The sequence below is a fragment of the Paroedura picta genome, chromosome 15 (genome assembly GCF_049243985.1).
Source record: "Paroedura picta isolate Pp20150507F chromosome 15, Ppicta_v3.0, whole genome shotgun sequence".
In the NCBI taxonomy this organism is placed as follows: Eukaryota; Metazoa; Chordata; class Lepidosauria; order Squamata; family Gekkonidae; genus Paroedura; species Paroedura picta.
This window is the reverse complement of record NC_135383.1, coordinates 6,959,590-6,983,722: the sequence shown is the minus strand read 5'-3', so window position 1 is coordinate 6,983,722 and position 24,133 is coordinate 6,959,590. Positions and strand designations below refer to the sequence as shown.

The window sequence follows — 24,133 nt, the reverse complement described above, 5'->3', positions numbered from 1 at the left end:
CGCCCTCGCTGCCCGGCCCGTGCCCTCCCCGGCCAGGAAAGCAACACCAGCAGCCGCAGCGGCAGCCGCCTGGACGCGATTCTCCGGTGTGACTCCAGTGTGACTCCGGCGCGTCCCTTCCCGCTGGCCCCGCCCCCTCCCGCCCTGGGAGCGCGGCGCTCTGTGATCTCCGCGGGGGATCCGAGGCGGGATCAAAGGCTCCGCCCGCGCCCCTCCCCCTAGCCCCCCAGCCACGCCCCTCTCCCGCTAAGGCGGCGGCGTCGCCGTCGTCGCCGTCGCGGGCGCTTGTGTGTTCCGGCCGAGGATGCGGCCATGGTCCGGGCCGGGCTCGGTGCCGCCGGTCCTGCTGCTCGCCCTGCTGTCCTTCCCGCGGTGCCACCTCTGCCCGGCCGCCTGTAGCTGTCTGGACGCGCACACGGTGGATTGCCGCGGCCGGGGTCTGCCGGGCGTGCCGAGCCCCTTCCCGCTGGACGTGCGCAAGGTGCTGCTGGGCGACAATCAGCTGCGCGCCATCCCGGCCGACTTTTTCCTTTTCTACGGCGACCTGGTCTTCCTGGACTTCAGCCACAACGCCATCGGCGGCCTGGAGGAGGGCACCTTCGGCAGCTCGGCCAAGCTGGTCTTCCTCGACCTCAGCCACAACAACCTGAGCCGCCTGGGCGCCGGCGCCTTCCAGTCGGCCGCCCGCCTGATCAAGCTGCGCCTGGGGAACAACCGCCTGGACGAGGTGGACGAGGCCGCCTTCGAGAGCCTGGCCCAGCTGCAGGTGCTGGAGCTGAACGACAACGCCCTGCGGACGCTGGCCGTGGCCGCCCTGGACGCCCTGCCCAACCTGCGCAGCCTCCGCCTGGAGGGCAACCCCTGGCTGTGCGACTGCGACTTCGCCAGCCTCTTCGCCTGGCTCCAGGAGAACCAGGCCAAGCTGCAGAAGGGTGAGCGGAACCGGCTGGGATGGGGAGCTAAGCAGGGGCGGGCGATGGCAAAGCACCTTGGTCCTTCCCGGAAGCTAAGCAGGGTCAGCCCGGGTTAGGGCTTGGAGGGGAGGCAAGAGGTGGGCAATGGCAAAACACCTTGGTCCTTCCCGGAAGCTAAGCAGGAGCAGCCCGGGTTAGGGCTTGGAGGGGAGGCAAGAGGTGGGCAATGGCAAAGCACCTTGGTCCTTCCCAGAAGCTAAGCAGGGGCAGTCCGGGTTAGGGCTTGGAGGGGAGGCAAGAGGTGGGCAATGGCAAAGCACCTTGGTCCTTCCCAGAAGCTAAGCAGGGGCAGTCCGGGTTAGGGCTTGGAGGGGAGGCAAGAGGTGGGCAATGGCAAAGCACCTTGGTCCTTCCCGGAAGCTAAGCAAGGTCAGCCCGGGTTAGGGCTTGGAGGGCAGACAAGAGGCGGGCAATGGCAAACCACCTTGGTCCTCCCCGGACACTTGGATTGGAGACCACTGGGGAAATCCAGGGTTGCTGCAGAGAGACAGGCAGTGGCAAGAAGAGGAAGAGTTGGTTTGTATCAGAAGGAGTCTCAAAGTGGCTTACAATCACCTTCCCTTTCCTCTCCCCACAACAGGCACCCTGTGAGGGAGGTGGGGCTGAGTGCGCTCTGAAAAGACTGCTCGGTCAGAACAGCTCTAACAGGACTGTGACTAGCCCAAGGTCACCCAGCTAGCCAGCCCATGGAGGAGCAGGGAATCCAACCTGACTTGCCCAACTAGAACCCTCCGCTTTTAACGGCTTCACCAAGCAAACCAAGTGTGTTTGTCTCTGTCCTTGGTGATTACCTTGAGCTATAGAGATCAGAAGGGAGAATGCTGCTCTTCCCAGCCTGGATCCAGATGGTTGGCCAGGCTGCAAGAAGTTGTCCCTTCTGTATTTTAGTAGCCCTACAAATGGACTGCCCTGACCTGGATCGCCTGATCTCATCATGTCTTAGAATGGGGGGGGGGGCTTATGGGAATTGTAGTCCCTGGACATCTGGAGAGCCCCAGTTTGGCCACTCCAGTCTTAGAAACTCAGCAAGGCAGGTCCTGCCCATCCCTCGCCTTGCAAACCCCCACGGAGGGTGGCCGTGTGAGTCGGCTGCAACTTGACGGGACTTTGTTAGTACCGCAATATATTAAAAGCCGTTGTGCGGACTTGCCAGATCCGTCTGCCTTCCTGTCTGGGGAACAGGCTGTTCTTTCTTCAAGCAGATGGTCTCTGCCTGCGGCTGTTGATAAGCAAGAAGAAAAGACATTCTTGGGTTCCAACTGAGAAAGCTTAAGGTTGCTGAGATTCTGTTGTTGTTGTTGTTTCCCCCTTGCCTGGGGGGGTTTCCAAAACAGCTTACAACATTGTTCGTCCCACCTCCAGGTCATCGTGGAGGAATCTTTGGGAAATTTTACAGGTTTTGGGGAAACCCGTAAGTGGGGACAAAAGTAAGATGCGGGAGCCAGCTGATTGATCCATCCATCCATCCATCCATCCATCCATCCATCCATCCATCCATCCATCCATTCATCCACCCACCCACCCACCCATCCCTCCCTCCCTCCCTCCCTCCCTCCCTCCCTCCTTCCTTTACCATTTCCATGGTGGAGACAGTAACTCGGCCTGTAGAACAATCCAGTGATATCAGCGGCCATCCGAACTTCTGGGAAAGGCCATGGAACTCCTTGGGAGCTCGAGCGGAACCCCGGAGTTCCCTAACCTGGAGAGAGTGACCAGCTCAGGTGTCTCGTGTCTAATGCGGTTTCAAACCTGGGCCTCCAGTGTAAATCCCAAGCAGAGTTCTGCCCTTCTATGCCCCTTGACTTCAACAGGCCGAGAAGGGCAGGACTCCTTCCAGGATTGCACTGCAGATTCCAAACAGAGAGCTGTGCAGTGTGAGAAAATTGACACGGCATCTGGGGACACCTTAGAGAGGGGCAAAATCCATTAGACCGCAAGCATGCATGAGTCCGGGCTCACCTTGTCAGATGCGTGAAGTGCATATCTATGCGACAGATACACACACAAAGGTGTCTTGGCTGAATTAGGCCCTTGGCCCATCAAAGTCCTTCTTGGCTATCTCAGACGGGCAAGAGCTCTCCAGGGTCTCAGGCAACAGCCTTGCACAGTCCCCACCAGGGAAAAGTGCCTTCTTTATATCAGTTTTAACTGGAGACGCTGGGGATCGAACCTGGGACCTTCTGCATGCCAAGCGGATGTTCTATCACTGAGCCATGGCCCCTCTCCAGTTTGGTGTAGTGGTTAGGAGTGCAGACTTCTAATCTGGCAAGCTGGGTTCGATTCCCCGCTCCCCCACATGCAGCCACCTGGGTGACCTTGGGCTCACCACAGCACTGATAGAGCTGTTCTAACCGAGCAGGAATATCAGGGCTCTCTCAGCCTCACCCACCTCACAGGGTGTCTATTGTGGGGAGAGGAAAGGGAAGGTGACTAAGCCGCTTTGAGACTCCTTCGGGTAGAGAAAAGCGGCATATAAGAGCCAACTCTTCTTCTTCATTTATTTAGAGTTACATTTACTTGGCACCCTTCACAACAGTCCTGTGAGGTAGATTTGACTGAGAGTTTTCAACTGGCCCAAAGTCACCTAGAGGGGGGGAGTTGAACCTGTCTCCCAGATAGATTGGAAGCTGTCTCCTACTCCTCAATGCTGTAAATAACTGAAGGAAGGGGAGGGAGGTGTCACAAAGACCAGCCTGTTACAAAGGATACACACTTTTCTTGGATGCTTTAGGATGATTAGGGCTGATCCTGCGTTCAGCAGGGGGTTGGACTAGATGGCCTCTATGGCCCCTTCCAACTCTATGATTCTATGATTCTATAAAGAGTGGCTCCTTTAAAAGATATTGGGTCAATGCCCTTTCAACCAGCCTCTTTGTAGCACCTTCTTCCCCTCGGCCTTTCTGTTGCTGGAGGGTTTCCATACAAATACGTCCACCTAATGGATATTCACAGCATGTGAGCTCTCAAGTCTGAATTAACGTCACCGGTCTTCAAGGTGCCTCCAAGGGAATGAAAGCCAGACTCCTGCCATGGCCGTGCGATTAAAACCTCGAATGCCGAGAGCTTTTCAGGAGGCAGTCGGCTCGGAAAACAAGGGAACTTTTTAAACATAGCCCAGCACTGAGTTTCTGGCAAGGAGTGCTTAGAAATAAATAGATTTCGCCCGCAACCATTTGGCCATGGAGGAATCCCTGAAATATTTTTCAGGCTTAGCAGAACCTCGGAAGTGGTGCTGTTTTGCTTCAGTGAAGTGGGTGCAGAAGTAAGAGGTGGGAGCCAGCCAGCCAGCCAGCCAATCAGTCAATCAATCAGTCAATCAATCAATCAATCATTTACTGTTTCCATTGTGGAGAAAGAGATTAGGGGCTTAGAGCAACAGGGGAAGTGGGTTCCAGTGAGGTCCAGTGATGTCAGCGGCCATCCGAGCTTCTGGGAAAGGGTCCCCTAGCACCCTGGTGGGAACCCCTAGACTTGGAGAAAAAGAAATAGGTGTATTGAGGAATGTGTGTATTGAAGATAAGCAGTAGGGACAGAGGATTGGAATTGTGGGCAAAGAAATTTCAGGCCGCAACTGCTAGAAGACCGGAAAGAGTGAAAAACGCAGCCCGTTGGATTCCTTTTGATATTTGTTTGCATTTGGGTTAATAGTTTCGGTATTTTTGGTCGCCGGTTTTGTGGATGTGTTTGCCCTGCGTATGCAAAGCCTGTTTGCGCAGCTTTGGTTTACAAATCATATGGTATTTTGACAGGGCAGGTCATCCATCGGTGTCGTGCATGGACAAAAATGCTGATTTACTTGCGTGCAAAGAAACTTTGGGAAATGCATGCATTGAATGGGGAAAATTCAGTGTGAGGAAACACGTATGCTTAAAAATCGAGTCTTCCCACCAGGCAAAGGCTGCTTAAAATTCACATTGTAGATTCATTTGCGTTAAAAAAAAATACAGTGTGCATGCCATGTAAGCCAATTGATGCTTTCACGTCTCTCTCTCTCCCCCCACTCTCTCTGCTTCAGAATTTACAATGCTGATTTTAGTGATGCAGAAGAAAACACTGAAAGATGTGAACATTCTCAAGAAGAGTGTTGTGCACAGAACTGGAAAAGAGCATGAGAGAGACAGAGAAACAGAAAGAGACAAAGAGACAGAGAGAGACACACAGAGAGAGAAACAGAAATAGAGAGAGACAGAAAGAGACAGAGACAGAGAAACAGAAAGAGACAGAGAGACAGAAAGAGACAGAGAGATAGAGAGACACCCTATCTTTATTTGGCCTTTTTTGGATGGTTTCAATGTCACTTTTGAACATTCGATCCAAACGGCAAATGCCTTCTTGGCTTTGAAGTCATGTGACTTCCTCCTGAGACCGTAGCAAAGGCCCAAATCATACACATGTCCTTTCTGAAGCACTGTAAGAATCACTCAAAAAAAACTCTTTATTTACTTATTTGAAATGTTCTTATTATGCTCCAGAGGCCCAGTAATGAAGCACCTACACAATGCATGGCTCTCCTAATAGCGGTTCAGTAAATTATCCACCCCGCGCAAGAAAGCCACCAACTGTTACAGCGCTAGTAAAGTACATGTACAGGTAGCCAATAAGTTGGAGTCACCATAAGGCACGTGCACATGTATAAGGTTAATGGACAGTATAAGCTGTTTTTTCATTCCTGTAGCTCAGTCTTCCTTATTTTCTTTACCATGGAGAACCCCCTGAAACATCTTTCAGGCTTTGAGAAGCCCCAGAGGTGGCGTGATCGTGCAGAATACGGTTGGGAAGCACAGCTGTGGCTAGTCCCAGGTCACTGCCAGGAGGAGTCTCAAAGTGGCTTACGGTCGCCTTCCCTTTCCTCTCCCCACAACAGACACCCTGTGCGGTGGGTGAGGCTGAGAGAGCCCTGATATTCCTGCTTGGTCAGAACAGCTCTATCAGGGCTGTGGCGAGCCCAAGGTCACCCAGCTTGGCTGCATGTGGAGGAGGAGCGGGGAATCAAACCCGGCTTGCCAGATTAGAGGTCCGCACTCCTAACCACTACACCAAGCTGGCTCTCTATGCAGAGGCAGGCAATGGCTTCTGAATATTTCTTGCCAACCTTTCAGGCTCTTCATAGATTGGCTGCAAGTTGACCGGGAGGAGGAGGAGGAGGAGGCAGAGGGAGCCGGGTCTGTTAATAGCAACCAAAGACAAGGGTGTCGATCCAGCGAAAGGAGGTTAATATGTGAAAAGGAGATATTTCCGTGTGTACAAAGAAGGCAAATACTGGGTGAAGGATGAAAAATACCCATTGCAAAGAACAACCAGAGGAAGTTGGTGAGCGGCTGGGCGTGAGTCAGAAGCCTGCATTGTTTTCGTAATGAGATCCTTTGGGTGATTTTTGCGTCATCCTTGACGGAGGAGCAATTTCCCCCTTTTTCCAGTGGTGGGAGATTTTTTATCCAGACCCAGCCTGGTCAGGACGTTTAAGGCAGGGGTAGTCAACCTGTGGTCCTCCAGATGTCCATGGACTACAATTCCCATGAGCCCCTGCCAGCAAACGCTGGCAGGGGCTCATGGGAATTGTCGTCCCTGGACATCTGGAGGACCACAGGTTGACTACCTCTGGTTTAAGGGACAAAACCTGGGTTTGACTTGTTTGGAATTTTATTTCTCTGCCCATCTAGTCCCTCCCTCCGTGTCACTTAGTGGCCAAAACCCAGGGGCCATCTAGAGGTCTACCAGCCGGGCCAGAATTGCAGAAGGGCTCCCCCTGTTGCCCCCTAAGCTGCAAGAATACAGAGCATCACTGCCCAAGACACAGTGGTCCATCTCAAGGTCCCTGATGGACCTGATGCCAGAAAGGGTTTCTTCATGGAAACAAAAAAGGGGATGAGCAACATGAAATTTCAGGTTTAACTAAAATAATTCCGGTTTGGTTATAACCCAGGCATTAAAATAGAGCCTCCCCCAAGATTGCCATGCTCCCTCTCATCGTCATCATCAGATACTAATAAAAGCCAGTAACAAGTTCCCCTTGAACACGAGATTCAAAAGCCACCGGTCGGAGAAGCAGCTAAGTAGAAAATGACTATCCCCTCCCTGAAAATCCAGATGGGGGAATTCGGGCAACAGCTGGTGGGCAGAGGCGATAAATGAAAGCAGCTTGTGTGCCCCAAAGCTTTTTAAACTGTCCTGCCCCCCCCCCACGGGAGGTGGGGTGGGGGTGTCATAAGCTTATTTTGTATAAGGCCTTTGATGCTGGGTTCTAAGTTCTAACTGTATGGTCAATGCTTCTCTCCAAGACTGGAAGGAAACTCGGAAGAGTCAGGCTGATGAGAATACGGCATTAACAGGGTAAAATAATGGAGCTTTTGCAAAGCTAATGCTCAGACTGCCGTGGGGGGGGGGGGAGAGAGCAGGTGCCACTCAGAACATCCCCCCCCCGCTGCCCCCTCTGCATGTGTTGATCTCACAAGGCCCGTCGAGAATAACCAGCTGGGATCTGCTGCCTCTCTCCTCTTTCTTCCCCTCTCCGGAGGAACCGGGATACTGAAACCATCGATCTAACCTTACGATGTTTATCTAATCTAATTTGAATGATTCCGGCAATGCAATCTCCATCCCTCGGGCCAACTAATATTACTGTTTGGAACATTTTTGGCGACCTTCGACTCCCGAGTTGGCCTCGGGTTTCACGACCTGGTTTCGTGACCCTTAGCGAGGTCAAGTCTTGGCTGACTTAGGGTGACCCCGTTGGGCTATCAAGGCGGGAATTGTTCACAGGTGTTTTGTAGGGAGGGCAGCCCCTGGGTGGGACCTGGGCATCCCCTGGAATTATAGCTCATCTCCAGGTGACAGAGACCAGCTCCTCTGGAGAAAATGGCTGCTTTGGAGGGTGGGCTTCTTAGCATTATACTCCACTGAGGTCCCTCCCAGCCTCCCAAATTCTGTTCTTTCCTGATTCCTCCCCCAAAGTCTCCAGGTATTTTCCAACCCAGAGCTGGCAGCCCTTGTGTTTCTCCATTGCCTGTCTCTGTGTAGCAACCCTCAACTTCATAGATGGTCTCTCATCAAAGGACTACCCAAGGCTGACCCTACAAAGTTTCTGAGGTCTGATGAGACCAGGCCAACAGCTTGGTTTGCATACAAGGAGGAGGAGGAGGAGGAGCAGGAGGAGGTGAAGGAGAAGGAGAAGGAGGAGAAGGAGAAGGAGGAGGTGAAGAAGAAGAAGAAGAAGAAGAAGAACGAGGAGGAGGAGGAGTAGAAAGAGGAGGAGGAGAAAGAGGAGGTGAAGAAGAAGAAGAAGAAGAAGAACGAGGAGGAGGAGGAGGAGGAGTAGAAAGAGGAGAAAGAGGAGGAGGAGAGTTGGTTCTTATATGCTGCTTTTCTCTACCAGAAGGACTCTCACAAAACACATTGCGTGTTTTGTGCCACTGGTTGTTATCAGGGAGAAACAAGAGCTGCAGCCTCCCGTAGCAATATGACCTCCCGAATATCTAATTCTCGTGTAAGATCATCTTCGAAACTTCATAACCTTGAGCAAGGGGGATCAACCTTTCATAATTAAAGGGCCGAGCTGCAGTCACTGTTCACAGCAAAAGCCAGACGTGTTTCGTAACTTTAAAGCTTCTGCAGCCTAAGTCCTGTCAACATGGGGTGTCTTCTGCTCTTGCTTTCCTCCAACATGTCTGGAAGGGCAGGAGCCTATGGCCTCTGCAGAGGAATGGTTGCTTACGACCCCTGAGAATATAACCCCTCTCTGATGTATTGCTAGTATTTGGGGGAGATGGATATCCTTTCCCCCAGAGAAGCTATTTCTTGGCTCCAGAGAGAAGGGCAACAGCTGAAGGGAGGATGTCTGGCAAAAGAGTAAATGCCAGCAATCTGGTTCGAGTCGGTATGTTTTCATAGGGGATTTCCTGCCCCTAACAAGGGCACCTTCCAGTTTTCTTGTTACAAAACCAGAGAATCACAGCCGTGTTTCTGCCAAAAGGCAAAACCTGGTTCCTTGTAAAAAAATATGTAAAAATAAAAATGCATTCATTGGAGCTAATTTTAGGGCCAGGGTTAGCTAAGGTGTGGTTCCCACAGGTTCCAGGCATTACATTACATGTAAAAAATATGAGTTCACTTTGGGATTCATTTTAGGGTTAGGGCTAGCTAAGGTATGGTTCCGGACGTGGAGTGCTTAGCTGTAGAGGGAGCGTTAGGGCCAGGGAAGAGTTAGAGTCATGGTTTGGAAAGGCCATGAAATGAAGAAATATTTGGGGATTGGTGAGGTTTAGAATGAATGTTCAGGCTGGGGGAGACTTACAGATATGGGTAGGAAATGTCGCGGGGTGCTTATGTATTATTTGACATTATTTTCCATTTAGAAGAAGAAGAAGAGTTGGTTCTTATATGCCGCTTTTCCCTACCCGAAGGAGGCTCAAAGTGGCTTACAGTCTCCTTCCCTTTCCTCTCCCCACAACAGACACCCTGTGAGGTGGGTGAGGCTGTGAGAGCCCTGATATCACTGCTCGGTCAGAACAGTTTTATCAGCACCATGATGAGCCCAAGGTCACCCAGCTGGCTGCATGTGGGGGAGTGCAGAATCGAACCCAGCATGCCAGATTAGAAGTCCGCCATCCTAACCACTACACCAAACTGGCATTTAAAAACATGCTTTCATGTTAGGGTAAATTTTTACGGTTAGGGTTATCGTAGGTGTGGTTTGAGTTGGGGATTGGTGCATTTTAGAGGGCGCCTTAGGGCCACGGAAGAGCCAGGCCGTGACATGAAAAAAATATTTTGGACATCATTTTACATGTCTAAAATATTTTTCAAAACATGGATTCATATTGGCATTCATGTCAGGGTTGAGGTTAGCTTAGGGATGGTGTCTCTTGTCTCACTCCAGGCGTTGTGACTGTCCCCTCTTCCCATCTGCACACGGAAACCAGGCCAGACTAGCGGATGGGAGGCGTCTCTGTTCAACGGGGTCACCTGCCGTGCAAAGGAGCCATCCTGTTCAGCCTACCTGGAAAACATTGCATGAGACACCCAAAGGTGTGCGTGGAGGGGGGGGGAGGAGTTAAGTAAAAGGAGGTCAAGGATGAGAGAAAGGAAACACTCACAGCCAGACTTCGTGGGATACTTAAACTCTAATTAAAAGCAAGGTTAAAAATGCATTAGCCGTTAGTATACAAGGCCATTCCTCTGGCGGCTAAAGGTAGGTCCCGCCCAAGGTCGAAAAGGGTAGCCTCTACAAACCACTTAAATAAATAAATAAATACATAAATAACGCTTAAAGAAGTAGAGCCCTTCTTTAAGTCCTCCACCTTCCCACTAAAGAAGAATCAACCATAACGGTCCTAGATAATTTCCATTTTAAATATCTTCTTCAGTGGTTGAGTCTTCCAATATAAGACTGTAGTAACAATAGTGGGAAAATCCTACTGCATTTCCTTATATTAGTGTTTTAATATCAATAGGCCGTTGGCTCAAAGGTACCGGGGAATGGTCTAGGCCAGGGGTAGTCATTCTATGGTCCTCCAGATGTCCATGGACTACAATTCCCATGAACCCCTGCCAGCGTTTGCTGGCAGGGGCTCATGGGAATTGTAGTCCATGGACATCTGGAGGACCACAGGTTGACTACCCCTGGTCTAGGCATTTCGGGAGGTCCTTTCCAGCTCCAGAATTGTATGATTCTATGATTAACTTTGTATAAGTAATGTTGAAGATGACACACACACGGGGGGGGGGAATGGTGAAAGGGAACAGAAAAGGGATCAAAAGGAAAAGGTCACAGGTTAAACCCACATAAGGGAGAAGCAAAATTGGAAAAGGGGATTTTCAGGTAAAGAGAGCAGAGATGAGAAATTCCAAATCATGCCTCCTAATCTTTGTCTCGAGGGACTGCTAAGGACTTCTGCTATTGCGCATGCGCAGGCAAAATGTGAGCAGAGCTCTTTTTTTAAAAAAAAGATGCACATTTCAGATTTCTTGGCTCAGAAGGCGAAAAACACAAGACAAGCAGCCCCGCCGTACGCTTGTGATCCGGATTTGCATCGCAATATGATTCTCAGGACCTTTAATTTCCCCAGCCTCCGGAGAGATGGCAAAATCTTACAGATGAGCATGTGACTCTTTTCCCTCCGGACAGCTGGAGTCACCAGATAATGTGTGACCCCCCCACACACCAAAATAACACGAGCGACACATTTATAACACTCGCACTTGTTCTTTCATCTGTGGGTTTGGTTTCAGCGCACAAAGCCGGCTCCTTGAAAACCCTTTGGGACACTGATTAAATGATGGCTTTAATGAGTCGCAGCCAGGATCCCAAGCACAGATTCCGTTCCCTCTGGGAATGCTCTTTCTTGTTTAATATTTCCAGAAGAAGGAGGAGGTGGAGGAGGAGGAGAAGGAAGAGAAGGAGGAGAAGGAGAAGGAGAAGAAGTCTACAGCTATGCTCCCCAGCACATTCTACACAATTGCACCTTTTTGGGGGTTTCTCGAAGCCTGAAGAAGGTTTTGGGGGGTTCTAAAATGCTAAAAAATTGGAGAAAGGCCGGCTTCCAGTGACAGCCTGTCTTTGTGGCATCCTGGTCTTCGGCGAACCTCTGTGATAGCATCACGGGGTCTTTAATGGCAGAAGGCCAACCCCTTTTTTTGCTGCGCATGGAAAGAGAGATGCTGCAGCTCCAATGCATTCCAGCAGCATCTGTCAGCAACCTGGCAGCTGAACTCCAGCAGCTCTCTGCCGTCTGCTCCTGTGATCTTTGAGCTCGCCCTTGGAGGAAAAGCTCAACGGCCGCTGAGTGAATTAGGAAATCATTCACATTTACATTTATTTACTCCCTTTGCACCTTGCTTTTATTCCCAGTGGGGGATGCATACTGGCTGCCATCTCTTCTCCTCACAACAGCCTGTGAGGAAAATTAGGCTGAAAGTGCCTGACCGGCCCAAGGTCACCCAGCTAACTTCCATGGCAGAGCCAGGATTTGAACCTGGGTCTCTCAGATCCTAGTCCAGAAGTCCTCCTTCGTCACAAGGTAGTGTCTGGGGCTCTCCCATTGTACACAGTGTCTGGGTGGTCTCACTTCCGGTGAAATGTCACTTCCTGGAGGCGTGGCCGGGAGGCGTGGCCAGCGGACATTGCTTCTTGGTCCCTCAGAGCCTGAAATATATTTCAGGGGTACCTCCATGGTTAAAAGGCAGGAAAAAGGCTGCACTATTACAACTGATCTCTACGCAATAGAGATTAGTTCCCCTGGAGAAAATGGCAGCTTTGGAAGGTGAACTCTATGGCAATCTACCCCAGGATGTTCCGCACTTCCCTTAATCCCGCTATTCTCTGACTCCACCTCCTAAATCTCCCAAGTATGTCCCAACGCCGAGCTAGCAAGCCCATCCACCCCCCATAAAAAGAATTCTCCCATTCGGCCAGGATGGTGGAATTGCGTTGCATAGATCTTTTCTCCCCCCTTCCTTTTTTCTTAATCCAGTTCAGTTCTGTTAATTTCGACATCCCATCGGCTTAAAAACCTGGCCACAAGCAATTTGGTTTTCGTGGCTTTTATTTTTGTGAGACGCTTTGAGTGTCTCGCCCCCCCCCCGCCCTCCAGTAAACAAATGCTCAGTACCTAAATGAATATAAATAACTACACATAAACAAAACAGGAGCGGCGGCATCTGTTGTAAAGCTGGTTCCCCCCCCATAACAGTTGTCACCAGCCTTGATGAACACAAGTCTTCTGAGCTAGTGGTAAGTATCGTATTCCTACCCTGAGGCTAGAATGGTAGCAAAGGACCCCGAGGAAGGTGCCAGGCAGGCACCCTTGGACACGTTCACGAATGAGGAGCTGGAACATGAGTAATTCCATCCACAAGGTTATCACAGCAGGCTGCAGGGGGACCTGAATGCAAGTAGTTAGCACTGAGATTACTGAAGAAGAAGAGTTGGTTCTTATATGCTGCTTTTCTCTCCCCGAAGGAGTCTCAAAGCGGCTCACATTCGCCTTCCCTTTCCTCTCCCCACCACAGACACCCTGTGAGGGAGGTGAGGCTGAGAGAGCCCTGATTCTGACCAACTGTTCTGACCAAGCAGGAATATCAGGGCTCTCTCAGCCTCACCCACCCCACAGGGTGTCTGTTATGGGGAGAGGAAAGGGAAGGCGACTGTAAGCCGCTTTGAGCCTCCTTCAGGTAGGGAAAAGCAGCATATAAGAACCAACTCTTCTTCTTCTTCTTCTTCTTCTTCTGATATTCCTGCTCCATCAGAAGTTTTATCAGTGCCGTGGCGAGCCCAAGGTCACCCAGCTGGCTGCATGTGGGGGAGTGGGGAATCAAACCCGGCTCGCCAGCTTAGAAGTCCGCACTCCTAAACACGACACCAAACTGGCTCTTGGTCGGACTTAGAGGGTCCGACCAAGATATGAGGGACTTGCGTTGTGTCCCCATCAGGAAGGGCAGAAGAGTTTAAATATCTAAATATATCCCATGAAATAGAGGCACGCTTCCTTGCTGATGGCCCTGCTTCTTCTTTCTCACACTAGACAGTCTGTATTCTGCCTTCTCACGCGAGACCTCTCTTCCGGGTCTCCTTCGAGGTGAGGCAAACCTTAATCTATCGGGATGCCTGGCTCAGCTCCCCAGGAAATCTGTGGGATACGCTGGTGCACATATCTGTGCCGGCGCACAGTGTCTGTGAATAAAACGCAGTTGGCGGGGGGACGACACGCACATTAATTCCAACCTCGTTCGGCTTGGCTTGCGGCTGACCTAGATTCCAGGACCGAAAAGCCAGCGACGGGCAAAGCTAGCTTCATTCCCTCGTTCGGTGCCCACCCAGCATTTCCCTCTTGCGAGAGCTCGAGCCATCCTCTGAGCTGGGCTGATCCCCTCCAGCAGTCTTGTAACAAGACAGATTCAGTGCCAGCGTGGTGGTTTGACTGGGGGGGTGGGGGAGGCACCTGGAAATGTCAGAGGACAGGCCTGGGACAGCCACTTTTTAACGCCTGCCGAAGGGGGGAAATAAATAGGTCACGTTTTAAAATCTGATTTTATCACTAAAGCAGGCAGGGCAGCGTAGGGGACCACCTCCCACAGCAAAGGTAGAAGAAGAAGAAGAAGAAGAGTTGGTTCTTATATGCCGCATTTCTCTACCCAAAGGAGGCTCAAAGCAGTTTACAGTCGCCTTCCCTTTCCTCTCCCCACAACAGACACCCTACGAGGGAGGGGAGGCTGAGAGAGCCCTGATATTCCTGCTCGGTCAAAGCAGTTTTCTCAGTGCCGTGGTGAGCCCAAGGACACCCAGCTGGTTGCATGTGGGAGAGTGCAGAATCGAACCCAGCTTGCCAAATTAGAAGTCCACACTCCTAACCACTACACCAAGCTGGTAAGCGGAGGGTTACAGAAGGACTAGGCCAGGCTTTCTCAACCAGGGTTTCATGAAACTCTGGGTTTTCTTGGCGGCCCTGCAAGGGTTTCCCAAATAGGTGGGAATTAATTATTCTTTTCACATATTTAAAAAATGCGTTAAACAAGCATTGATCATATGTGGTCACGTTGCAAATCTGCTTTCTGCCAACGGTTACCTCTCTGGGTAAGGGCAGCATGGGCGCTCTCCCTGCACAGACTGAGCATTGGCCCTGCGCATTGCATACCCTCGTGTGCAGTCTTCGGAGCCACCCGTCCCCCTTCTCCCAATTCACTCAGCTGCACAGAACTACAACCTTCCCAGAGCACCCGTCTCTCCTCGGAGCTGACTGTTCCACAATTAATCTCCGAGGGATCCGTCCCTTCCCGGCACACTTCCTGTTCGTTTTTAATCTGCAACATGTCGCAATGATTCACCACTGCTCGATCGCTAATTATCTCCTCTTCCTCCTCCTCCTCGTCTTTCCAACTCGTCCTGCTTTTAGAAAGAGGAATCAAAAGAGCTCTCTTTCCCTGGAGTGCTTCTTGCTTTATCCAGATCTAAAAGCCGTCGGCTCTTATTAGCTGTTGCAGATTAATCCTAGCCTTGCTAAGAAGGAACGTGGAGGAACAGCCAAGACTGGGAGCCTTCCTTGCAAATTTTTCCATATTATATGGCTCAGATTTAATCCTGGTGCTTCTGGTGCAGGAGGAGGCCCTTATTAGGGACTAATTACTAGCTTTTGGAGACCAGGTGGGTTTTCAGCAAGGACCGGTCCTTCTCTGTTGTGGCTCCTTGTGTACTGAACGTCTTCCAGTAGCCTAGTGCTGATGTAGGGATGCCAGTCCACTGGCGAGCCCTGGGGATCCCTTGGTATTGTAGCGCATCTCTGGATGAAAGCAATGAGTTCCCCTGGAGAAAATGGCTGCTTTGGAGGGGGACCGGACTCCATAGCCTTCTTCACTGATGTCTCTTCCCCACCCCAAATTTCACTAACTCCCCCAAAGTCTCCAGATGTTTCACCCCCAAAATCTCCAGTCGTTTCCCAGCCCGGAGCTGGCAACCCTATCTCCAATCTACAGAGATCAATTCCTCTGGAGAAAATGGCTCCCTTGGAGGCAGGGCACTAAGCCCCGCCCTCTCCAGGCTCCTCCCCCCTCCAAACTCTGGAAATTTCCAGCATCAGGGGCAGAGAGAGTTCTGAGAGACCTGTGACTGGCCCAGAGTCGCCCAGCTGGATGCATGTGGAGGAGTGGAGAATGAAACCCAGTTCTCCAGATTAGAGGCTGCCACTCTTGGCCACCACACCAACCTGGCTCTGCAGTTTCACATGTGCGTGGGAAGCCCTGATTTGAATCGGGGCCACGGCATGATGAATGCAGAGCAAAGAGCCCCAAAAGTCAAACCGTCAAGAAACAAAATTCCTAACTTCTGATGGCAAGCCCTGCTTCACGATCGAAAACTCTCCTGCAGACTGATTCACCCCCTGAAAAAGGAAAATAGCACCCTGCTGCCAACGCCTGACCTCATTCTGGATTCTTAAAACCCTGTAAAATGACCTGAATGGCCCAACCACAGGGAAGACTGGAACAAAACATCCTGCCTTCAATTGTGCTTCTTCTTAGAAGAATGAGGTCTTTTTATATTTCCTGGCTGAAACCCTGTGTCCAGACAACAAAGGCACGGCAAGAATCCCAAGGTGAAAGAATAAGAAAATGAGAAATAGGCAGAAAAGGTCTTGCCGAATCCAGAACCTCTCGGGCTGGGGATGAGGACGGATGGAGGCTGTCATTTGCAACCACACAAATTCCAGGCAGTATTATACGCATGTTATTGGGAGCCGGCTTTATGTAATGTCTGACTAGGGTCCCCAGTTTTTCTCCGCACACAGTCACAGCTCTCCTAGAGCTCTCACAACCCCACCTAACTTAGAGGGTTGTCTGTTGTGGAGAGAGGGAAAGTGAGACTTCTTTGGGCAGTGAAAACTGGCATACCAAAAAAAAGAGAAAAAAACAAACCCCAAACAATTTGCCAGTTTTTCTTCTTCTTCAATAGAAGAAATCCAAAGCCAGAGAATTCCTGATTATCCAACCAGTAAGGGAGAACTCTAAAAATCCATAACACCCCCTCCCAAACTCATGGAACAATAAAGGGAATGTAATTGGGGGGGGCATTATTATGCACATGTCGGATAATGCACTTGGGAGTTTTGCAGCTGGATTGTCCTGTGCAGAACAGAATAATCCACTTCGAAAGTGCATTGAAAGTGCATTATCCAACGTGTGCATAATGGACCCCGGAGGGTCATTTCTGCCTTGGTCCGACTGAACCGATGAGGTTGTAGAGCCAGATGGTCCTTTAATGCTCTCGTCATCCCTCCCCTCCCCTCTTTCTCTGTCTGTCTCCTTGCAGGTCTCGATGAAATCCAGTGTTCGGTCCCCATGGAGGACAGAAAAATATTCCTCAGCGAATTGTCGGAGGGCAGCTTTAGGGACTGCAAGTTTAGCTTGTCCCTCACCGACCTTATCATCATCATCTTCTCCGGGGTCGCCGTCTCCATCGCCGCGATTGTCTCGAGCTTCATTTTGGCGCTGATTGTCAACTGCTTCCAAAGATGTGCCCCAAGCAAGGACGACGAAGAAGAAGAAGACAGTGACGATTGAATCCCCCGATTGTTGGTGAATTTTCACCCAGAGAATTCCTGAGGTTCAAAAGATGGCAGGGGCCCTCGGAGAAACCTTGGTGACTCCGCTCTTGTCTCGGGGCTCTGTGCGCCTCCCACCGGTTTGGGTGGGATTTAGGCACAAATGTTCCTGGGAAACGTAGCGAGGTTTATGAAGAGGCTGAACATCTCGCAATTCAGTCTCCTGATGTGGCCTGCTGGCTAAAAGGAGGGACAGAGCCAGAAGCACAGAGATGGCCGACGGAGAACCAGAGCTGGACATCCAGTCTGTTTTATGGACCACCTGCTGCGTACAGGACAATATATTTGTGAGCTGGAAGGCTACCTGCTTCTTGACCGCAGCAACGGGGTCATCAACTTTTAGGTCCTCATGATATTTAATGTATCTACCGTCGGTTTCAATCTCCAATGGACACTTCTTCCTGTGCTCCGTGCCCTTGTCTGAAGAAGATTTGGCAACCAGGAAAAGCAGCAAAGCGAGCAAAGCGATAGACTTTTGCCTTGGGAATGATTATCCTCTTATTTGAGTTTGGGATGCCTTCGGACGGGCAATAGCGAGCCCCTCTTGGCCAGTTCTCCTCTTGCAATAATGTTATAATTGTCGCTTTTCCCCCAGAGTCACTCTGTGTTGCTATAACCCATTGAGAAAGGGAGCCCTGTTTAGAAGGAGGCTGTGATGTGAGTACTTCCCAAAGATTCCTTCCTTTGTGACTGGAGCAACGTGGCTAGCAGGTCGCTACGGATAGTGGGGCAACGATGCTGTGTATTCTTGGTGCTTGGGGGGGGTGCAACAGTGGGAGGGCTTACGGAGTTCTGGCCCTGCTGGTGAACCTCCTGATGGCCCCTGAGTGATGCAGAGTGTTGGTCTGGTTGGGCTGTTGGCCTGATCCAGCATGGCTTCTCTTTTGTTCTTATATCCCCCTGCAAAATCAAGGCAATTTTAGACACAATACAACTCTCTTGGGTTAGTTTCTGACACACGTATCAGATCCTGGATTGACAGGGTCCTACTAGTTAACCACACTTAGCAGAGTGTCTCATGTTCAGACGATCATAGCACAATGAATTTGATCCGAACCTGGTTCCACATTTCATCTGAACCAAGCCAAGGAGATATTGTCGAAGAGACAGGGTGCATCTCGTGGTTTAAGAGCGGCAGCTTCTGATCTGGAGAGCCGAGTTCGATTCCCCGGCCTTGGGCTAGTCACAGTCCTGTTAGAACTGTTCTCACAGGGCAGTTCCATCAGAGCTCTCTCAGACCCACCTGCCTTGCAGGGTGTCTGCTGCGAGGAAAGGAAGGGGATGGTCAGCCGCTTTGAGACTCCTTCAGGCAGTGAAAAGTAGGGTGTAAAAACCAGCTCACCTTCTGACGCTCCCAGGGGCACACATTAAAGAAAAGCGCAATTCTGCAAAATAATAACAGAAATAAAAATTATAATGGAAAAAAAGCTCCACTGATGCACCAGATTGCAGAATCCAAGCAAGTTCTTGGAAAGGGCTGCCTTCTTGGACCTATTAAAGCAGGGTCAGTCAAACTGCGGCCCTCCAGATGTCCATGGACTACAATTCCCATGAGCCCCTGCCAGCTGGCAGGGAATTGTAGTCCATGGACATCTGGAGGGCCACAGTTTGACTACCCCTGTAATTAAGGACTGTACTCTGCTTACTTTCCTGCACAGTTGACCTAGGGTTACCAGCTCTGGGTTGGGAAAACCTGGGGACTTCGAGGATGGAGCCAGGAGTAGGCGGGATTGGGGCGGGGAGGGACTTCAGCGGACTATGATACTATGCAGCCATTTCCTCCAGCTTTGATTCCAAAGGGATCACCGGGGGAATCTCAAGGTTGGCCCTCAAGGTGTTCTGTTAGAGTTCCATTTATTCCAGTTTCTTGCTCCTTCCTGAGTTGCAGATTACGGGACAAGTCAGTGGCTTGTGAACAGTATGAACACCCCCTAATGCTCTCAGTGTGAAGGTCCCCTCACCATACAGCGTTGCGGGCCCCTAGAAATGCAGTTAAATCACTTCTGGATTTGAGAGTAGACCTGGGATTAGGCCCACCGTGGCTACGATACCATAGAATTCGCCTTCCAAAGCATCCATCTTCTCCAGGGGGACTGATCTCTGTAGTCTGGAGATGAGCTGTGATTCCAGGGGGTTTCCAGGTCCCACCTGGAGGCTGGCATCCCTACTTGGTTTTTATGAGATTCCCCTAGGAACGAGGGAAGGGAAGGACTCACCTTTCCCCAGGTGTTTCCTTGCAGTGGGTAAAGTCAGTTATATTGGGTGTCTTTTTTTTTTTACTACTTGCAGCTCTTTTTTTTTTTATCTTCTTACGTCACGGATACTAATTGTAGTTTGCGCAGGGCAAAACCTCCCACAGGCTGGCTCGACGGTGCCTGGGAACTGCAGAAAGCGTACCAGGTATAACTCAGGGATCTCTGTGAGGGTTGGGAGAAAAGGGAGCCCTGCAATTCCTCAACAACCAAAATACATGCTTGTATTTTGATCTCGGACTTCGGCGAAAACAGCTCTCCTTGGACCTTCCTTGGACAACGCACTACTTGACGGGCGGCCCTAAAAATGTGGGTTTAGGGGATTGTTCATGCAGCGGGGCCAGTTCCCTCTCCTGTTCAAGATCTCCAGCAACCCCTTGGACTACTGACTTGCTTCCAAACTCCCACACCGGAGGCTCTGTGGACTTTGCTCACGTTTGTTCTGAGAAGGCCCTTGGCTGCCCTCCCTTTTGAACACCATTCTCTCGTTCCGATTTATTCCGCCAATTTATTCCGTGTTGTCAGCGTCTTCATAAAATCCTGATTACTTGTTGCTGGAAAAGAACCAAGTAGCAAAGGTTGCCAGCTCCAGCCTGGGAAATCCCTGGAGATTTGGGGAGGAGGAGGGGGTGGACCCTCTGGAGGGGAAAATTGGGGGAGGGAATTCAACCAGAATCTATGGCATGCCATAGACTCTGCCCTAGAAAGTGGCCGATTTCTACAGGGGAACTAATCCCTTGTCGTCGGGAGACCAGGAGAAATTCTGTGTGAACTCCAGGCTCCAGTTGGTGATTGGCAACCCCACAAGCAGCAGATCTGGAGGACGGTGGGTGGTGGGCGACAGAGGAGGCCACGCTGCTGGGCAGATTCTAGTCTTCTTTGCTGTCGAGCAGAAATATTTTTTTCACACTGTTGTGCCATGTATACAAAGAACAAAAAATATATTTCTATTTACAATGTCAAAGATGCTTAGTGACTGGCATTACCTTTCCTTGTGCAAGGGCCATCTGGATTTGTACCCTTTGGCGAAATCAATGCAATTGGGAGAGCTGTTCTGCCCTGAATGACAGGAAGATTCAGGCATTCAGAGCAATTTGGAGACCTTCCCCCCACACAAAAGAAGCTGGGAGTGGAATGCCCTGGAAACATGGGATGTTGAGGGCCGGTCGGAGGGCAGAGGGCAACAAGGAGCCTTGAAATCAAGCCCTGGAAACTTATTTTATTTATTCATTTACTAGATTTGTAGCCCGCTGCTCTCGAAAAATCGGCTCACGGTGGGGTTACATCAAAAGAAAACCCATGCAATAAAATGCCATTTAAAACTTACAGGGAAAGACATTAGTGTGCAGTGAAGAAATTTTCCAAATCCTTTTTCGACTCATACCCCTATTTCTTACGCTCCTCTCTCCTCGTTTTTTTTATTTCTATGAAAGAAAAGGCTGATGCATGTTTGCTTAACAGCGTCTCGAAATCTTTGGACTCCAAGGAATCTTCCCAAGGGCGGGGGATCCCAAGGCTAGCTCGGAGGCATTTGTACCACCACCTTCCATGTCACAAGCTCTCCGTGTGGCTCTAAGGGGAACTCTAACATTGAACTCATTATGAATAATTTCTGCCAAGAAGCCAGGAGTTGCGTTTCAGAAGGATTGTTTCTGGTAACACGACCAGGAAATCCGCTGACTAGGGGCTGACAAGGAAAGTATTGGGTGTTTTATTCTGTCAGTAGACGGTAAATACAGGAATGCAAAGCCTCCATGTGTCCAACTGGGCTGCCATTAAGTGTCCCCTAGAGCAGGGGTAGTCAACCTGTGGTCCTCCAGACGTCCATGGACTACAATTCCCATGAGCCCCTGCCAGCAAACGCTGGCAGGGGCTCATGGGAATTGTAGTCCATGGACATCTGGAGGACCACAGGTTGACTACCCCTGCCCTAGAGAGCATGTGTTTCCCCCTGCAGTTTCCCTTGCTGTCCAAAAGATGGCGCCACAGGGGACTGATTGTAGCCGCAAACAACCTCCCATGCATTATTGCAATTCAGTTCAGTTCAATGAAACTTTATTGGCATTCAGGTCATTCCTAGAAAACTGTTTTCCCCCTATGTGAAACTTATGCCCGCTTTTCATCGGCGATCAGCTAGTACCGGAATCACGTTGAGCATGGGGATACTGTGCGTCTTCCCTCCCTCCACCTCTTGCCAGTGGTCACGTTAGTCTGGTGCATTGTTAAACTGACTTTAAAAAATAAATTGCCCACAAGGATTCCCACCGTTTATGTGGAACACATCCATGAGCCCTGAACACAGCTTCACCCCCAAACCTCCAGAAATCTGTCAGCCCGATGCTGGCAACCCTACCCCTTCAATCCCTCTCCGGTGGCAAGTCACAGTCGTGTTCCAGACCAGTTCTTCCCTCTTTCCTTTTCAAGCTCCAATTAATCTATCAAATTCAATCTCGCCTACTCTGGCTGGCAGCTGCTCTCCTAGGTCTCAGGTTGAAATTATTTCCTGTTTCAACTGCTGGCAACTGAGCCCAGGAGTGGACCTTGGGCTTGCCAAGCACGGCCACCCCGCCACAGCCCCTCAATGAAAGCAACACAATTGCAAAACTCATCCCAGCACCACAATAAGCTAGCAGCTCTCAGAAGATCCCAGAACACTGAGCTTCCAAGTGAACAATTTGGAAACAAACAAAGAGGAGACCGGTGGGTGTGAATCGCAGAGGAAATTTTTCAGCAACTATAGCAATTTTTTTTCTGCTTACTCACCGGAAAAAGAGGACTCCCTGCAAACGTCTTGCAAAGACCTATTTTTGTTTGTTCTAAAAATGGGTGATGGGGGAATCACAACAGATCCTACTGTTTTGGGGGGTTATCAGACGACAGCTGATTGGATAGCAAACCCCCTGGGGTTTTCAAGGCCAGAAATGTTAAGCCATGATGTAGCTCCGGTCTGACCTTGGTGGTTTGCCATCTAAATACTGGCCAAGGTCAACGGTGCTTCTGAGATCTGACAAGGTCAGAAAAATGCCATTGCCCAAATATTAGCAGACTCTAATGCAGGAGTAGTCAAACTGCATCCTTCCAGATGTCCATGGACTACAATTCCCATGAGCCCATGCCAGATGGCAGGGGCTCATGGGAATTGTAGTCCATGTACATCTGGAGGGCCACAGTTTGACTACCCCTGCTCTAATGATTTGTTCCGATTTTAAATTCCAGTGAGGTCAGCCCAACCCTCTTCTCCTCCAGGAATTCCCTAACCTGCAGTTGACAACACTATATGTGTAGCCCTTAGGTTTCTGCTTCTTTTTGGCCATCCACTGTTGACCCCAGGGAGCCAAGGCTGACTCAAGAGTAGACCGTACCCAACTCAGGCAAGGCAGCAGAACTAGTCCGATCATCTGCCCTTGATCCGTCTCGTGATCCTGCACTTGGTAGGTTTTAATTTTATATTTTAAAAAGGTGTTTTCTGGAACAACAAGTTCCCCATTTAGCTGGGCAGGTTATTTCTGGGCTTACTGTTTTTTTAGCACCTCAAAGGTGAGATCGGCTTGGTGGGAAAAGCTATTTACTCTCTTCTCATTAGGAGTGGGGGTGGGGGTAGGGGTGGGATATAACATGAGCTGCATTCATGCGCACCCCTTTTTTGGCGGGGTACTAATTGGAACATGGTTTTGCCTGCAGCGGCTTGATAATTCGAGATGCACACATGCTTTGGTGTGAAGGGAATGGGTGAGACCTCTGCTACAAATAGCAAATGGGGAGGCGTTTCAGTTTGAGTTGTCCAATTCCCACCCTGCCCAAAGTTTATTAATTAGAAGAAGAAGAAGAGCTGGGTTTCTGTACCCTGCTTTTTACTACCCGAAGTGGCTGACAAAAAGGCTCAGGGTGAAATCAGGGTGATGGAAAGAGCCTTTAAGCCCTGTCAGCTCTCAGAAGCTAAGCAGGGCCAACCTTGGTTGGTCCTTGGGTGGGAGACCACCTGGAACTCCAGGCTTTGCTATGCAGAGGGACGCCATGGCAGGCAACCTTGGAGCAGGGGTAGTCAGCCTGTGGTCCTCCAGATGTCCATGGACTACAATTCCCATGAGCCCCTGCCATCTGGCAGGGGCTCATGGGAATTGTAGTTCATGGACATCTGGAAGGCCGCAGTTTGACTACCCCTGCATTAGAGTCTGCTAATATTTGGGCAGTGGCATTTTTCTGGCAGGGGCTCATGGGAATTGTAGTCCATGGACATCTGGAGGCCACAGGTTGACTAACCCCTGCCTTAGAGCATCTCTTAACGTTCCTCCCAAATCTCTCCCCACAAGTGCCCTCTTGTGGCGCGATGGTGCAAGCAGGGAATCTCCTGGCTCAGGAGGGAAAAGAAGGGATGTATGAGCAAGCAGACCAGCTGCCTTCAGCCCACCACGATCACCAGCCCCCCATAGCATCGGCATTCTGAACTGCTGTTTTTTGTTAGGATCACCCAGAGACCCAAGCCATCACGCCTTCAGCCTCTCTTTGCCTGGGTGTTAAAAGGCACCAAAACTTAGTGCAGGGACTGTGGGAAATCACATCCCTCGTGATTCCTCATTGCTTGGACAGCAAGCAGGTGTTTAAATAACACATCTATGGATTTTAGAAGGAGAAGAAGAAGAGTTGGCTTTGATACCCCTCTTTTCACTGCCCAGAGGAGTCTCAAAGCGGGTTACAATCACCGCCCCTTTCCTCTCCCCACAACAGACACCCTGCGAGGGAGGTGAGGCTGAGAGAACCCTGAGATTACTGAAGAAGAAGATTTGGTTCTTATATGCCGCTTTTCTCTACCCAAAGGAGTCTC

The 24,133-nt window shown here is 50.4% G+C and overlaps 1 protein-coding gene across 1 annotated transcript; it reads left to right on the top strand.

The window, feature by feature from the left end:
- Positions 1 to 239: 239 nt before the first annotated feature.
- LRRC38 (leucine rich repeat containing 38) lies at positions 240 to 20,275 on the top strand. The gene is made up of 2 exons (XM_077311978.1): positions 240 to 932; positions 16,768 to 20,275. The coding sequence occupies exons 1-2, from the start codon at positions 305 to 307 to the stop codon at positions 17,016 to 17,018; spliced, it is 879 nt and encodes a 292-aa protein (XP_077168093.1). The 5' UTR covers positions 240 to 304; the 3' UTR covers positions 17,019 to 20,275.
- Positions 20,276 to 24,133: the final 3,858 nt, after the last annotated feature.

Coding starts and splice junctions, on each gene's coding strand:
- LRRC38 (XM_077311978.1), top strand. CDS start 305: ATGCGGCCATGGTCCGGGCCGGGCTCGGTGCCGCCGGTCCTGCTGCTC. Junction 933..16,767: donor CCAGGCCAAGCTGCAGAAGG/GTGAGCGGAACC, acceptor GTCTCCTTGCAG/GTCTCGATGAAATCCAGTGT.